This window comes from Phacochoerus africanus, chromosome 1, assembly GCF_016906955.1.
Source record: "Phacochoerus africanus isolate WHEZ1 chromosome 1, ROS_Pafr_v1, whole genome shotgun sequence".
In the NCBI taxonomy this organism is placed as follows: Eukaryota; Metazoa; Chordata; class Mammalia; order Artiodactyla; family Suidae; genus Phacochoerus; species Phacochoerus africanus.
In genome coordinates this window covers 57665901-57682858 of record NC_062544.1, presented here as the reverse complement: position 1 = coordinate 57682858, position 16958 = coordinate 57665901, and the positions used below count along the sequence as shown (strand labels likewise).

The window sequence follows — 16958 nt, the reverse complement described above, 5'->3', positions numbered from 1 at the left end:
TCCACAGAAAAATTACAGTTTTGGTTGCCTGTGGCAGGGGTAGGAAAGACTTTTTATTGGAAATTATTTAATACCTTGTAATTTTTTTAATACTCTTGTTTTTTTTTAAACTGCTTAGTTTTTCAGTTTAAAACTTTTAAAGTTTAAAAAGTTTGTAATATGACATTTAAAATTTTTTTTAAATAAGCTTTATACCTAGTTCTGGGATCTACATTTTCATCTGTTGTAAAAAGGATAACATAGGGCTTCTCAGCCTCAACACTCTTGACATTTAGGGCCTGATGAATTTTGTTGTCAAGAACTGTTCTGAACATTGTGGGATATTTGGCAGTATCCTTGGCCTCTATCCACTAGATGCCAGTAGGACCCTCCACAGCCCTGTTGTGACAACCAAAAGTGTCTCAGTATATTGCCAAATACTCCTTGGGGGCCAAAGTCACTCCCAATAGAGAACTACTGGGTTAACGTACCCTAGTTTGAAAAATACTAATCTTAAAAACTATACCAGTCTTTTAAAAATACTGTTAATATTTAGATACCATTGTTTAGAATTGACTATTAGTGTATTTTAGGGAGAAAAAAAATAATGGTAGCATTGTGATTAATTTACCCAAAGATCACATGGTAAGTCAGTGGTAGAACTAAAATCCAGGTTCTTGGCATTTGTTGTCTGCTGCTCGCCTAGTCATACTTTAAAAAAGCTCTTTTCTAATAATGTTTTAGGTTTTTTTTTTTTTCTTTACATATATAATACCAAAACTCCCAAATATGTAAGCTGTATATAGTTTCTTTTCAGGTTTTGACATTCATAAAGCACTAATTTTATCCTTACAGACACAAAATGATTTCATGGTTATCTGCAATGTTGCAAAAATCCTAGAGCTAGTTGTACCACTGATGGAGCATCCAAGTGAAACTTTCCTTGCCACTATTGAAGAAGATCTAATGAAGCTTATCATCAAATATGGCATGACTGTAAGCATTCAGTTTACCATTTGCATTGATCAGCGTATAATTCACAAATGATAATTTAATCGTGTGTTTTTTACTTTTTTCTATAACTATTATCTAAACAGTAATATATTCTTTCTTTTAGGTAGTACAACATTGTGTAAGCTGTCTTGGAGCAGTTGTAAATAAAGTGACACAAAATTTTAAATTTGTATGGGCCTGTTTCAATAGATACTATGGTAAGTTCAGTACCTGGCCTTTAAAGATTTTTCTGCTTGGAATTCCCTGGTGGACTGGCAGTTAGGGCTCCAACATTATCACTGCTGTGGTTCCAATTCAGTCCTTGGCTTGAGAACTTCTACATGCTGTGGGCGTGGCAACAGAAAAAGCAAAAATTATTTTGCTCGATTCTGCAGTGTGTCCAGTTCTTTTTTAACACATCTGGTAAAGGGTAGAATGAAGGAATTTATAAGAGGTATGGTTGTTCTCTGTGGTCCACTCTCAGAAGCAGTATTTTCTAGTATCTTTTGTATTATCTTCATAACCCAATATCATTACTTCAGAAATTCATCTCCTCATAAGTAAATGTTGGTAAGTTTTTTGCTTACTATGTAAAATAAAATTTCATTATCGTTTTTGTCATATATTCTTTTAGGCTCTATAGAATGCCCTCATAATTCTAGACATATTTAACACTTTAGAACCATTAGTAAAATTTAATTTTAATTTATTAGCAGTAATTATTTGAACATAATAACTTAAGGATAGAGAGTTTATTATAAACAAATACTGTTTATTTTATTAGGTGCCATTTCAAAATTAAAGAGCCAGCACCAGGAGGACCCAAATAACACTTCACTTCTAACAAACAAACCAGCACTTCTTAGATCCCTTTTCACTGTTGGAGCACTATGTCGGCATTTTGATTTTGATCTGGAAGATTTTAAAGGCAACAGTAAGGTAAAGATCCTAATATTCATGATTTAGCATGCTGAAAAAATAAAACTGTGGCCCTGCAAATTGAAAATGACTGTAATGACCCGGGATGGAAGGCAGCATTGAGGAGGCAGGTTCAATCTCTGGCCTCGCTGAGTGGGTTAAGGATCCAGCATTGCCACAAGCTGTGGTGGAGGTTGCAGACACGTCACAGATCCCGGCATTGCTGTGGCTCTGATGTAAGCCAGCAGCTGCAGCTCTGATTCAACTCCTAGTCTGGGAACTTCCATTTACCGCAGGTACAGCCCTATAAAGACCAAAAAAAAAAAAGGTAGTCTGATTTAATTCTGAAACAGCACTACTCAAAACATGGTCCTCAGACTGGCTTCTGATCCATGAATTGTTATTGGTCTGTAAAAAGATAAGTTTACACAGGTTATATCAGTTTTGAATTAGTAGGCACACTATGACAGGAGCTGACTGTTATTTTTAACTTAATAGATGCCACTGTACTGAAATTTATGGATTTATAAATGTATTGGTGATTTGTTCTTTAGTAAAGCTCACATGTGAAGATCCTTACTGTTTGCTTTTAGGTATTTTTTCCTTTATAGTTGAAAACTGATCTGAGTTACTCTACCTTATACACGTTAATGTGTTTCCCCCCCCCCCTTAGGTTAACATAAAGGATAAAGTACTTGAACTATTGATGTATTTTACAAAGCATTCAGATGAAGAAGTACAAACAAAAGCCATCATTGGTCTAGGTGAGTTAAGTCTTAAATTTCTTTAGAGTTTTTGGTTTGAGAGGTTAAGCAAATTTTAAATTTTTGTGAGTCTCAAATGTTGATTTATTTAAGTGTGTTTCTGTTCAAAGTAGGATCTCATATCTAGAATATAGGTCAGGGGTTAAACACCTGGGTTCCATTCTTGGCTCAGCCAGTGACTTCCTGGGTGACTTTGAGAAGGTCATATAACTTCTAATCATCAGTTTCCTCACTAGTAAAATAGAGAATACAATACTTTCTTCGACCCCTACATCATGGGGTTTTAAAAATTCATTAAAGTACTTTAATAAAGAAAGAAGATATAGAAGGATTTTGTGCTGTTGCATATTTTTTATTTATTCTTTTGTTTTTTTGCTTTTTAGGGCTGCACTCACAGCATATGGAGGTTCCCAGGCTAGGAGTCCAATCAGACCTACAGCTTCTGGCCCATACCACAGCCACGGCAACATCAGATCAGAGCCATGTCTGTGACCTACATCACAGCTCACATCAACGCCAGATTCTTAACCCACTGAGTGAGGCCGGGGATCAAACCCATATCCTCATGGTTCCTGGTCGGATTTGTTTCTGCTGTGCCACGACTGGAATTCCTATCACATATTTTTTAAATTGTTCTTTTTCCTCGCAAAGCTTTTTCATTATATCTGTCTGCCTCTTCTAGTCAAAACAGTGGGCAGTCTACACAGATTTTTATTTATGTAGAAGCACATGGTAACCATCTCAATAGGAATAATTCGGATGTATACTTTTTCTGTATTTTTCTAGGAGCATTAATGTAATAAATATATGTCTTTGCAGAAGATTAGGTCTTTGTGACTTATCTAGAAAGACATTGGAATAGTGAAGAAATATGAAAAGGATAGCATTATAGTACCTGAATTGAATGCACTTTTAAAAACTAGAAGAGCACTCTCTCCAGGTTTTTGTGTTGTTTGTTTTTGTTTTGTGGAAATACATGTAAAGTTTACTCAATAAGGATAATAACTTATTTATAAATTTTATTTTGGTAGGATTAACAAGGTTTATAATTTAATATTCGTGGACAATCACTGACGTTATTAGTCTTTTCAACAAAAAGGTTACCCAAACCTCTTTAAATGTTTACTGATTTCTTTAAATAAATTTAAATCAATGTCTGGAGTTCCCGCTGTGGCCCAACAGGATCAATGGCATCTTGGGAGCACTGGGATGCAGGTTTGATCCCCACCTTGGCACAGTGGGTTAAGGATCTGGTGTTGCCACACCTGTGGCCTAGGTCACAACTTCAGCTCGAATCTAATCCCTGGCCTAGGAAATCTATATGCCCCAGGATAGCCAAAAAGAAAAAAAAATTAAATCAATATCTTACTCCTCCTTTATCTCTTTTAGAAAATTACATATACCAAATATAGTAAAAATTCAGATATCAATTACTAAGGGAGTTATGTTGGTAGAAGTATTACTTTTTAAATCAAATGTGTACCTTTGAGTACTCAGTCTGGACATACATTGTATAAAGTGGCCAAGTGTTATTTACTAGATATTCAGAGAACAAATAATGTAACTTTTAACTTGAAGCATCACTATCCAGAAAATAGTTAATAAAAGACAGCTTGGTGTTCTCTTATGGTGCAGCAAGCCGAGGATCCAGTGTTGTCACTGCAGTGGCGGGGTCACTGTTGGGGTGTGATTTCAGTCCCTGGCCCAGGAACTTCCACATGCCCTAGGCATGGCCAAAAGAAAACAATAAATTAATAAATGAAGACATTCTTTTGTGTCTTTTTAGAGCTGCACCCATGGCATATGGAGGCTCCTAAGCTAGGGGTCAAATCAGAGCCATAACCACCAGCCTACTCCATAGCCACAGCAACTCCAGATCCAAGCCACATCTGCGACCTACACCACTGCTTGACAACCCTAGATTCTTAACCCACTAAAGACATTTTTAAAGAGACATCTTGCCTCGGCCATAGTTATTCTGTGTCATCATGGGCTAATTATCATTTTGTGCTTTGAATTTAGTTTATTATTTGGCATTCATAATACTTGCTATCATCAAGGATCTTCATTTTTTATCTTATACATAATATTTTGTGCAAATAAATATGGATGGTATTATTTTGCTGCTTATTAACTTGGGGTTATAGAATTCAGCATTGCGGCTTCATTATAATGCCACATGAGAAATAAATAGAAGACTTTAGAAATATTTCATCAAATGGATATATGTTTTTTTAATAGCCCCAAAGTAGTACCTTCTGCTAGGGATCTAAAAATGTTTGCAGATATTACTTCTTAGATCCTGAAAAATTCCATTGCGATAGGTGGATGGTAAATATTATTGTCCCCATTTTACAGATGGAGAATTGAGGCATAGAGAGATTATGTGACTCACCCAGGGTTATACTACAAGTCAGTGCTGGAGCCAAGAATAGAACCCAAGATTCCTGACTCCTAATCCACTCTCCTAGCCACTAGGCCCTGCCCCCTCCTCAGGGTTTCCTCTTTGTGGAATGCTCCTTTGAAATTCAATTGCTTGTTTTTAGTTCATGGGGAAGAAGTACCTACACTAATACTTCTTTAGCTAAGGTCACTAGTATAGTCTTCCAGTCATTTTAAGTTTTAATTTTTGAAATAAGGAGTTTCTATAATTTTATCAACATTTTAATTAAATTTTGTTTAATTTTAATATGAATATATCAAGAGAATGTTTTTTCTGTCTTCTTTAGGATTTGCCTTTATTCAGCATCCAAGTCTAATGTTTGAGCAAGAGGTGAAAAATCTATATAATAACATTTTATCTGATAAAAAATCCTCAGTAAATTTAAAAATACAAGTGTTAAAAAACCTCCAGACCTACCTACAAGAAGAAGATACACGTATGCAGCAGGCAGATAGAGACTGTAAGTGAAAATATGTTTTTAGAATTCACAGTGTGGCTGCAGTTAGCATACTCTATGACTCTTTTTTAATCCAGACGTCTAAATTTCCTTAGCTATTGGATAAAGGAGTTCAGTTTAAGAAGAATCCTTCATAAACTCTGTAAAGTAGTTTATAAAATTTAACGTATTTTAGACATTAACATTTTTGATGGAGGGGAGGGGATTATAGTTCTTATCAGATTCTCTAAGGGGCCTCTAACAGACAAAAAAAGAAAAGAAATTAAGAACATTGGGCCAGCTCTAATAAACTGTGTTTCTGTTTATGGCCTGATTTAGTGTTTTTAGTGAGGTTAATTATATATGTTCTAAGTATGTTTACTTCCTTTTGTAGGGAAGAAGGTTGCAAAACAGGAAGATTTAAAAGAAATGGGTGATGTTTCCTCAGGGATGAGTAGTTCTATCATGCAGCTTTACCTCAAACAGGTGCTTGAAGCGTTTTTTCACACCCAATCAAGTGTACGCCACTTTGCCCTAAATGTCATTGCATTGACTCTGAACCAAGGTCTTATTCATCCAGTTCAGGTAAGTATGTTTTACAGCAGCAAGACTTAGCAAAAGAGATAAGTTTGTTGTCTTTTGAAGACATTGTGATTAGAGAATAAGTAGGTCTTTATTCCTCTTCATTATAGATTTTTTTTTGTTCCAAATTCTCAGGAATTCAAGTTTTAGTCCATCTTCTAAGTTTTCTTTACTACACAAAATATTCGTAACATTGTCTCTATTAAACAAATTTCCAGCTTACATTTGTTGAATATGTACTCAGATTTATTTCTTCTAATTAGATATGATAGATTTGTTTCAGTCCACAATGACTCTTATTCTTAACCAACAGCACACAATGTCAAGAGAATTAACTGGGCTTAAGAGTATAATGTAATTGTTAAACAAGGTGGATTTTAATCCACAGAAAAATCAGCTATATAGACTGAACTCAGCTCCTTCATCTTTGATGGGAAGTAATATCAAAAACCCAACACCTTAAAACATTCATGTGTAGGCTAGATGATGTACTCAAGACATCCTAATACTACGAGGCAGCTAATGTTGATGTAGTTAGTATTCACCATCTGATATGTTCAGGAGCGTGCATAGGTTGCAGAAGTGAATTTGTTAAATAACCAAAGCCTATACCCTTCAAGATTTTTATTTTTGGGTATATTTTGTGAAACTTTCTAAAGCATGCTCTGTGTTTTTATACTTTGTTCTTCCCTATATGCTGAATGAATATTCCCTATATGCACACTAATGAATATTTAGTCTCTTCTTCATGACTCAGGGCAAGATTACTTGATAAAATGTACAATAGCATGTTGATTCTCTTCAATTTTTTTTCTTTTTTGGCAGCACCAGTGGCATGCAAAAAGTTCCCAGGCCAGAGATCAAACCCAAGCCACACCAGTAATCCAAGCCATAACAGTGACAATGCTGAGTCCTTAACCAGGAGGCCACCAGGGAACTCTAGTACTCTTGAATTTTAAAACTTTAAATTTTTCACTTCTAAAAAGAATTGCAAGAGTAGTACAATAAATTCCTTTATACCCTTCACCTATTATTAACCATTTGTTAATAACTTTTGCTTTCATACGTACACTTTTTTCCAAATCATTTGATAATAAATTTTAGATAACATGATTCTTTACCTCTAAACACTTCAGCATATATATTTTTAAGAACTAGAACATTCTTTTAGAAAACCATAATGCAGTCATCAAATTCAGGAAATTTAACATTGAATTAGTATTATCTAACATATAGCTCATTTTCATATTTTGCAAGTTAGGCTACTAATATTCTTTGTGGAGTTTTTCCCCTGGATTTAGGATTTAATGCATGATGACCCATATCAGTGTTGTGTTTACTTTTTTAAAGTTGTTTGTTGCTTGTTATTGTTTCTCCAGCCTCCTCTGTTTCAGATTCATTTAACAATAATAGTGGTGTTTCCTGACTTTTTTTTTTTTAAGTCATGAGTACATGAGTGTGGCTGTCACCAAATTAATATCTGTCTGACAGTTTGAAGCCATATCGTATCAGTGAAGCCATATCTAAAATCAACCTTGAGGGGAAGAATTTATATTTTTCTAGTTTTGTGTGTGGAAGACAAATTGCTTTTTCCCCGGTATTATCTTTTACATAGAAAATTCAGTCAGGTTAGAAAAGTTATTTGTAGTATATATTATAATCCTAAATGGATATTCTTATTTCGAAAGTCCTTTAGTTTTAAAGAACCTTAAATTTCACGTCGAAATTGTTTAAATTTCAGCACATCAGTATTTTTGCTAATGCTCCAATGCTCTTTTGCTTTAAGCTAAATCTAAGGGAAGATTGATAATTTTTAAATGAACGTGGCATTTATAGGAAGGCCCATACAGCTAAATTTGTATGTCCCAGATATACAGTGAGTTTTTAAGTATGTCAAGACATACAGAGCTTTTACTACTGTGATGTCTTATGACTTCTTATTTTTATCTCCAGTGTGTGCCATATTTAATTGCTATGGGCACAGACCCAGAACCAGCTATGCGGAACAAAGCTGATCAGCAACTTGTGGAAATAGACAAAAAATATGCTGGATTCATACATGTATGTATTTTTAAATTGTATAACCTAAATTTAAACATCGTACTTTGGTAAACCATTTCGTTGGCAAATGTCCTGCTTAGATTCATTTTAGAATAAATATTTTGCTTAGTAATTACTTCTAAACATGCAACTAACTTTGTCCCCCAGGTGTTTATTCTTGTTTAAAATTTACTCAAAAGATTGAGCTAGAGGCGATATAGTCCAGCACACCTGCTGGATAAAAATGAGGATGCATGAGTTCTAGTCCTTATTATGTCATCTTGGCAATGATGGCTTTTCTGTGTTTCCATTTTTTTTCTTCTGTAAAGTGAACAGATTGTTTTCTTCCAATCTCCAGTGTTTCTTCCAACACTTGCAGTCTATGATTTTGTATTATTTGAAATAAGACCAAATAATAAAATTAGCCTTGTTCCATAGTGCTCAGAATTACATTTTTAATTTAACTCTTTTAATTTCCATGATAAAAATAAGGCTTTTATTGATTTCAGATGAAAGCAGTGGCTGGTATGAAGATGTCTTACCAGGTACAACAGGCAATCAACACATGCCTAAAAGATCCTGTGAGGGGTTTCCGACAAGATGAGTCCTCCAGTGCTTTGTGTTCACACCTTTACTCCATGATCCGTGGAAACCGCCAACACAGACGAGCCTTTCTAATTTCTTTACTCAACCTCTTTGATGACACAGCAGTAAGCATAAAAAATTTATTATTTTAAGAAAATAAGTCCTATAAATTTTATGCCTAAAGTAGTGTACATTTTTTTAAAAACGTTGCCATTTTAATAAATAATAGTGACTATATTAAGTGTGTCTCTTTAAGCCTATGTTAATTACATGGGATACAGTCAAAATTTAAGGGGAAATTTTCCATGAAAATAAACACAATGAGAGGTAAAATAAAATCGTGTCTCCATACTGAATATCTTATAAACTTTGATAACAGTTCTTTTCAGCATACCTTTAAATAAACCATGTTACTAAACTATCACTTCAAGAATAAATCAGATAGATAGATAGATAGATAGATAGAGTGAAATTTCACTTATTTCTGTCAGACTTGAATATTGTTAGAGCAGCAGTTCTGGGTTTTTGGCTGCTGAGATCCCTGCTTGCTCAACTTGACCTCCTTAATGAAGAGTCTGCTTAATTTTTTATTCATTTTACATCAGCATTTATTCAGCATATACTCATCATAGCCACTGTGCTAGAGATGAAGGTAAAACAGCAAATAGGACAGATGTGGTATCTTTCCACATAGAGCTTACCAATTAGTGTATGTGTGTAAAGCTTTAAAAAAAAATTTTTTTTTTCTTATTTTAATCACTTTGTGGCTTGACTTAGTTGCTATTCCAATACCAGCTTTTTTTCAGTAAAGCAAAATTTAAATTACCAGGATATAGATGCCTTACTAGATCTCTTCTTTGCATGAAATTTAGGGGTCTATTACCTAGTAAATAAGTACTACAAACTTCTATTTTAGAAATACTTGGAATGCAATTTAATCATCACCAGGGCTGTCATGAGTATTAAACTTTTATTGTATGTAGGACATGTTGATAGGAATTCAAAATGGTAGTATATGGTGCTCTTGCCCTCATTGAATCTTACCTTCAGCTGGGGAGCTAAGATACAAAATAAGGAAGTAGCAGTTAAAGTTAGCATAGTCTGAGTCCCAGTGGTTTGTATTGATGATACTACTCTAATCTGTATCTCCTTCCTGAGCTTTACTCCTACATGGTTTCATTGCCTGTTGTATGTCATTAGCTGGAAGTTCTGTCATCTTAGCGTGTGAAATGTTAAATAGAAATCCAGCTCTCAGAATGCGGTGCTTTCTTCTGACTACCTCCAGCAGAGGCTGTCAGAGGAGGAACACATTAGTATAGGCTTAGGGGCATTAGATAAAATGGATTTACTGTTTAAGGCAGGGGTTAAAACATGAATAAATGTACAATGTTAATTTATGGGAAGTCATGAGCAGATTATTATTTAACTGGAACAGTAAGGTTACAGTGAGGCATGTTTATGGAGGATCTTGTAGACAGCAGAAGACTGTTGAAAGTGTTAAATAGGAGTTCCCATTGTGGCTCTACAGGTTAAGAAACCTCCTTGTATTCATGAGGATGTGGGTTCGATCCCTGGCCTTACTCAGTGGGTTAAGGATCCAGCGTTGCCACAAGCTGTGGTGTAGGTCACACATGCGTCTCAGATGCAGTTGTTGTGGCTGTGGCCGAGGCTGGCAGCTACAGCTCTGTTTTGACCCCTGGTTCAGGAAATTCCATATGCCGTGGGTTTGGCCCTAAAAAGACAAAAAGAAAAAAGAAAGAAAGTGTTAAATACAATGATGAGAACAGGTAACAAAGAGCATTTTTAGGAACACAAATTTAAATGAGACTTTGTGAGAAGAATAGCCAAAGGATAACTGGAATATTTTTGCCCCAAGCACCTAAAAGAATAATAGAATATTGCTAAAAGCAGTTTGAAAAGGAGTTGGTTTGAAAAGGAGATGGTAGAGGAATAGTCAAAAAGCTAGGAAGGAAAACCTAAGGAGGAAGGTTTCAGTAAGGAGAGGGTGGTTGTCTGTATTTACCCAACTTTAACATGTGGGATTGTTATATATTTAAAAATGAAAAATAGAGTGAGGATCTCATGAATACAAATAGCAAGTTTATTCCATCTGTTTTATGGGATTTTTGTTGTGCTATGGCTGATACTGAATTTTTACATTGTTTGAACAGCAGGATAAGGGAGATGGTAGGAAGGAGTGGGGTTTTTTGGTTGGTTGGTTGGTTCGGGCCATGCCTGTGGCGTGTGGAAGTTCCTAGGCCAGAAATCCAACCCATGCCACAGCAGTGACCCAAACTACTACAGTGACAACACTGGATCCTTAACCCACTGTGTACAAGAGAACTCCAAAAAGGAGTGTTTTTCATTGCCCATTTTTCCTCTTTTTTTTTTTTAAGCTGTAAATGTTTTAAAGGAATTTAATAACATGTCTTTCTGTTTATATTCTGTATGATCACGAAATGCTGAAAGTCTCTGTTACTTTCTTTTAAAGCAGACAATTAGTAGTAGCTATGATTTGCCACCATCAGAGTTTTTATGGTGTGAAAGTGGTAGCACTGTCAAAATGAATCTGATATTCTAAATTACTTATACACAGGAAACTGACCACTGTTTTGTAAGTTCATGAACTTTATTTTTTTTAACCCACATATTATTGCTATAATTACCACTTACTTTTGAAAGTAGAATAGTAACTGTGTGTAACTGATCTCCATATGGGTTAAACTTTTAGAACCACACTGACAAATTATGAATTCATATGTGTACTTTCTGATGTGGTATGGATTTATCATAAAGATTTTATATACTCCTATAAGAAAACCAGGCACTCCCACTTGGGTGCACTAAAAAATTTCACCTCTTCCTTTCTTAAGGTACCGTGGTTTAAGTTATTATGAAATCTCTCAAAATGGGTTTAAGATTAGTCTCTAAAATCCATTTCTTTTCCCCCTTCTCCCTTCTTCCCTCCTTCGCCCCCCACCCCCACTGCCTTGCCTTGTGAAACATTAACTGAGGTGAAAGTGCCCTGTAGTATTTCTTCTAAAAAGACTTTTTGGGATGGATTTCTAGATTATCCACTAAACATGTGTACCTTTTTTTAAAATTTACAGAAAACAGAAGTGAATATGCTCTTGTACATAGCAGACAATCTAGCCTGTTTTCCATACCAGACACAGGAAGAGCCGTTGTTTATAATGCATCATATAGACATTACACTCTCAGTTTCTGGTAGTAACCTACTGCAGTCATTCAAGGAGGTAAGTTACACACATTACTATTCTTAATGCATCTTTCAGAGTGCAGGCATGCTTTTTCATTGTTTTGTTTCTCATTGTTTTTTTTTCTTTTCACAGGAATATAAAAGCTTTCTAAATAAACTTCATGAAATCTGGGTCGTGCTTGAATTGGGGGGAAGGAAGTGGGTTGCCATTTCGTTTCCACTAAGAAAGACCTTTAAACCATTTCATTCCAGATCATTTAGGTAGAAAAAAAAATATACACACACATATAGGAATTGTTCTGTTAATAAGCCATCCCACTCCTTTATTTCTCTCATTTTAAGCACTGACCTTAAGTGTTTGGTGTCCATTCATATATTCATTTAAACCCCATTTTAAAACATCTTGCTATTTTATAAATCTGGTAATGCTGTAGATAATACTATTACATTTGAAGAGATACAGATATATCTGTAAGTAGCTTATTTAGCAAGGAATCACAGAAAATCTGCAATACTAATGATGTCCTTACCCCTGAACACCAGCATCCTAATGGAGTTACCATATATTATGCCCAAAATCTTTATTAAATTTCTCATTATAAACTTCTTTTTTTTTTTTTTGGCTTTTGTCTTTGTTGTTGTTGTTGTTGTTGTTGTTGTTGTTGCTATTGCTATTTCTTGGGCCGCTCCCTCGGCATATGGAGGTTCCCAGGCTAGGGGTTGAATCGGAGCTGTAGCCACCGGCCTACGCCAGAGCCACAGCAACACGGGATCCGAGCCACGTCTGCAACCTACACCACAGCTCACGGCAACGCCGGATCGTTAACCCACTGAGCAAGGGCAGGGACCGAACCCGCAACCTCATGGGTTCCTAGTCGGATTCGTTAACCACTGCACCACGACGGGAACTCCCTCATTATAAACTTTATATCTTTTCTTTAATGGTTTTAGGAGGAAATATACTTAAATTGTAAAAATACATGGTGTATCACTTGGGCACATAGTAGGTACAGTTGGTAATTTACATTCTTTGTAATTTAATTGGAATATTTTCATGTACCTGACAATATAAGTAAATCTCTCATTTTATATCTTAGTACTCATAATTCAGCCTAGTGAAACTCATAAATTGAAGAGATTATTTAAAACCTAAAGGTTGTAATTACAGAAGTATCTTAACACTTGTTACTTGATTTATACACCCAGGCTACTAGCACTGGCCTCACCTGAGGACTTACTAAACCTGCAGAACCTCAGGTCCCACCCTAGATCTGCTGTAACAGAGTCTGAATTTTTAATAAAATTTCTAGGTGTTTTAACATGCACATTAAGGTTTGAGAAGTTAATAATTTCCCAGGAACTAGATCCATCATATTTTCTTACTCTGCTTACTTATGTAAATATACTCGTACATGTTTCTCCTGTTTTATTTTTTAACAGTTACATTTTGAATATTGCTTTGTAGTCTGGTGTTTTCCACCTCTTGAAGCCAGCTGACTTGGTTTTTTTTTAAGAGCTAACAGCCTCATAAAGCACAAAGAAACAGAATTTGGAGTTCCCGTCGTGGCTCAGTGGTTAACGAATCTGACTAGGAACCATGAGGTTGCAGGTTCGATCCCTGACCTCGCTCAGTGGGTTAAGGATCTGGCATTGCCATGAGCTCTGGAGTAGGTCAGAGACGGGGCTCGGATCCCAAGTTGCTGTGGCTCTGGCATAGGCCAACAGCTACAGCTCCGATTAGACCCCTACCCTGGAAACCTCCATATGCTGCGGCTGTGGCCCTGGAAAAAGACAAAAAGACAAAAAAAAAAAGAAACAGAATTTAAGTATTTAAGTTGTACATTATCTTACTGAAACATTCTTTAAAGGGACAGTTTGAAGCTGGGGGAATTCAAGCCTATTATATTCTCCTCAGTTAAATTATAATTTTCTTCTATAATGGCTTACCCATATACCAAATTGTTACCTCTATAGCTAATTTATCTTTTATTACTATCCTATAAGAAAATCGTGGAATTTCCTCATGGCTTGGTCGGTAAGGATCAAACATTGTCACTACTGTAGCTCTGGTTACAGCTGTGGCATGGGTGCAATCCCTGGTCCAGGAACTTCTGCATGCCACAAACGCAGCCCAAAAAAAAATTGTTTCCCTTTGAATGTTTATTTCAGAAGGGTTTTAGAAGTGCAGTGTAGTAGTTGGAGGATTGGATTTTATTTAGTGTTGGAATGAAATTTTTCCCCCAAGGGTTACATCCTCAGTTTTTTTATGGAAAGTCGGGGTTTTGATATATAATTTTTTTTTTTTTTTATGGCCACACCTGTGGCATATGGAAGTTCCCAGGCTAGGGGTCAAATTGGAGCTACAGCTGCCAGCCGCAGCCACAGCCACAGCAGTGCAGGATCCAATCCGTGTCTGTGACCTACACCACAGCTCACAGCAATGCCAGATCCTTAACCCACTGAACGAAGCCAGGGATCAAACCCACAACCTCGTGGTTACTAGTCAGATTCGTTTCTGCTGTATCACAACCAGAACAACAATATATAAAATATTAAAATTTAAGGATACTTTGGAAACTGTTGAATGGAGTATATGTATAGTTGGTGGTGGTATTTTGGATTTATTATTTTCAGACAGAATAATTTCCTCCTTTTTTTTTTTTTTTTTTTCAGTCTATGGTAAAAGACAAAAGGAAAGAGAGAAAATCATCTCCTAGTAAGGAAAATGAGTCAAGCGAGAGTGAAGAAGAAGTCTCCAGGCCTCGGAAGTCACGGAAACGAGTAGATTCCGATTCCGATTCCGATTCAGAAGATGACATAAATTCAGTGATGAAATGTTTGCCAGAAAATTCAGCTCCTTTAATTGAGTTTGCAAATGTCTCACAGGGTATTTTATTGCTTCTGATGTTAAAACAACATTTGAAGAATCTCTGTGGCTTTTCTGATAGGTAAGATTATATAAGCATTGAAAGAAAACACTTTATTCTTTTCAAATAATGAACAAATATAAAACCCTTTTTTTTTTGTCTTTTGTCTTTTTAGGGCATACCCGCAGCACATGAGGGTTCCCAGGCTAGGGGTCAAATCAGAGCTGTAGCTGCTGACATACACCACAGCCAGAGCAATGCCAGATTTGAGCCACATCTGCGACCTATACCACAGCTCATGGCAACACCAGATCCTTAACCCACTGAGCAAGGGCAGGGACTGAACCCGCAACCTCATTGTTCCTAGTCGGTTTCATTAACCACTGAGCCACAATGGGAACTCCTGAAACCCATTTTTGATTGCATGCTGAATATTAAAAATCCTGCTATTTAAAAAAGGAGTTTGTTCCTTTTTATTGCTATATAGCATTTTGTTGTATAATATGACATACTACTATCCAATCTGTTATTGGAGAAAAACCGTATTCTCTAACTGAAGATATACATTATAAATTAAAAGCCTTATTGTGTTGATTTCCTTTAAAAGAAATCCTTTTAAATCCTTTCCTATTAGAGAGTTAGGCTAATCTTAAAATAGATTGCAAATTTAAGTTTTTAAAGAGCAATGAATGAAGACCAGCTAGACTGAGTTCTAACAGAACCCAGTAATCTTTAATATGCTCTAGGAGATAAAAAAGTACTAATAAATTGAGAATGCCTTATAAATTTTACCCACCAGTAGTCACTATAGGTATCTCTTTTCTCCCTGTACCCATGGAATTTTGGACATTTTTCACATTCATTGAAACCTTCTGAAGTCAAGTGTTCATAGGGATGATAGTGCAATGAGTAAAGCAGACCTGATAGAAGATCAGTGGCAAAATGGAAAGAACATATTGCATCCAAAGGGTTCAGATGTTACTCAGATGTTCATCAGTTTGTTCCCATGAAAGAGTGGGTACAGTGTGGCCAGAGTTTCCATCTTTTCAAGAGAAGCTGGATAATCTAGATTTTCATGAGACGTGACTTGATGTTAAATGTTGGCAACTACAGGCATACCTTGTTTAATTGCATTTTGCAGATATTGTGTATTTTTTAAAAATTGAAATTTTGAGCAAAGTGTTGGGCAAGTCTAACGTCACCATTTTTCCAACAGCATTTGTTCACTTTGTGCCGCTGTGTCACATTTTGGTAATTCTTAAAATATTTAAATGTTTTTCACTACTATTAAATTTTTTATGCTGGTCTGTGATCCTGATCTTTGTTGCTATTGCAAAAAGATTACAATTCACTGAAGGCTCAGATGATAGCTTTTTTTTTTTTTTTTTTGTCTTTTTGCCATTTCTTGGGCCGCTCCTGCGGCATATGGAGGTTCCCAGGCTAGGGGTCTAATCGGAGCTGTAGCTGCCAGCCTATGCCAGAGCCACAGCAACGCAGGGTCTGAGTCGTGTCTGCGACCTACACCACAGCTCACGGCAACACCGGATCCTTAACCCACTGAGCAAGGGCAGGGATCGAATCTGCACCGTCATGGTTCCTAGTTGGATTCGTTAACCACTGCGCCACGACGGGAACTCCCAGATGATAGCATTTTTTTAGCAGTAACTTTTTTTTTAGTTAACCTGTATGTTGTTTCCAGACATAATGCTATTGCACACTTAATAGACTAGTATAGTGTAAATGTAAATAATTTTTATACACACTGGGAAACCAAAAAATTTGTGTGATTTGTTTTATTGTGGTATTTGCTTTACTGCAATGATCTGGAACCAAATGCACAATGTCTCCAAGGTATGCCTGTTATTCAGAATGATTTAAAACATTGTTAAGTCTTGGGGAAGTACTAAGGAGTTGGAAAGATTTTGAAACAGTTGTTAAGACTGTGAAACAGGTTTGTAAACCATCACTCTGGTTGCTGTATAGAGAATGAATAGTTGGGGCACAAAAAAGTGAAACAAGGTAAATCAGTTAGGTAGTACTGAGAAAGTATATTAAAACTGTCCCACATGGAATTACCGCTCCGGCATAATGGGATTGGCGGTGTCTCTGGAGCACTGAGACGCAGATTCGA

At 36.0% G+C, this 16958-nt stretch overlaps 1 protein-coding gene across 5 annotated transcripts in view; it reads left to right on the top strand.

Annotated features, from left to right (window-relative positions):
* The window catches only part of NIPBL (NIPBL cohesin loading factor), a 212951-nt gene that overhangs the window by 192064 nt on the left and 3929 nt on the right, over positions 1–16958 (top strand). For 4 of the 5 annotated variants that reach the window (XM_047766921.1, XM_047766939.1, XM_047766949.1 and 1 more), the window contains 10 exons: positions 835–975; positions 1097–1190; positions 1757–1911; positions 2564–2654; positions 5384–5557; positions 5928–6118; positions 8069–8176; positions 8665–8865; positions 11851–11997; positions 14634–14908. In XM_047766921.1, the coding sequence (XP_047622877.1) occupies positions 835–975; positions 1097–1190; positions 1757–1911; positions 2564–2654; positions 5384–5557; positions 5928–6118; positions 8069–8176; positions 8665–8865; positions 11851–11997; positions 14634–14908 (1577 nt within the window). The remainder of the gene's footprint in view (positions 1–834; positions 976–1096; positions 1191–1756; positions 1912–2563; positions 2655–5383; positions 5558–5927; positions 6119–8068; positions 8177–8664; positions 8866–11850; positions 11998–14633; positions 14909–16958) is intronic. The other variant, XM_047766931.1, reaches the window with a different exon arrangement.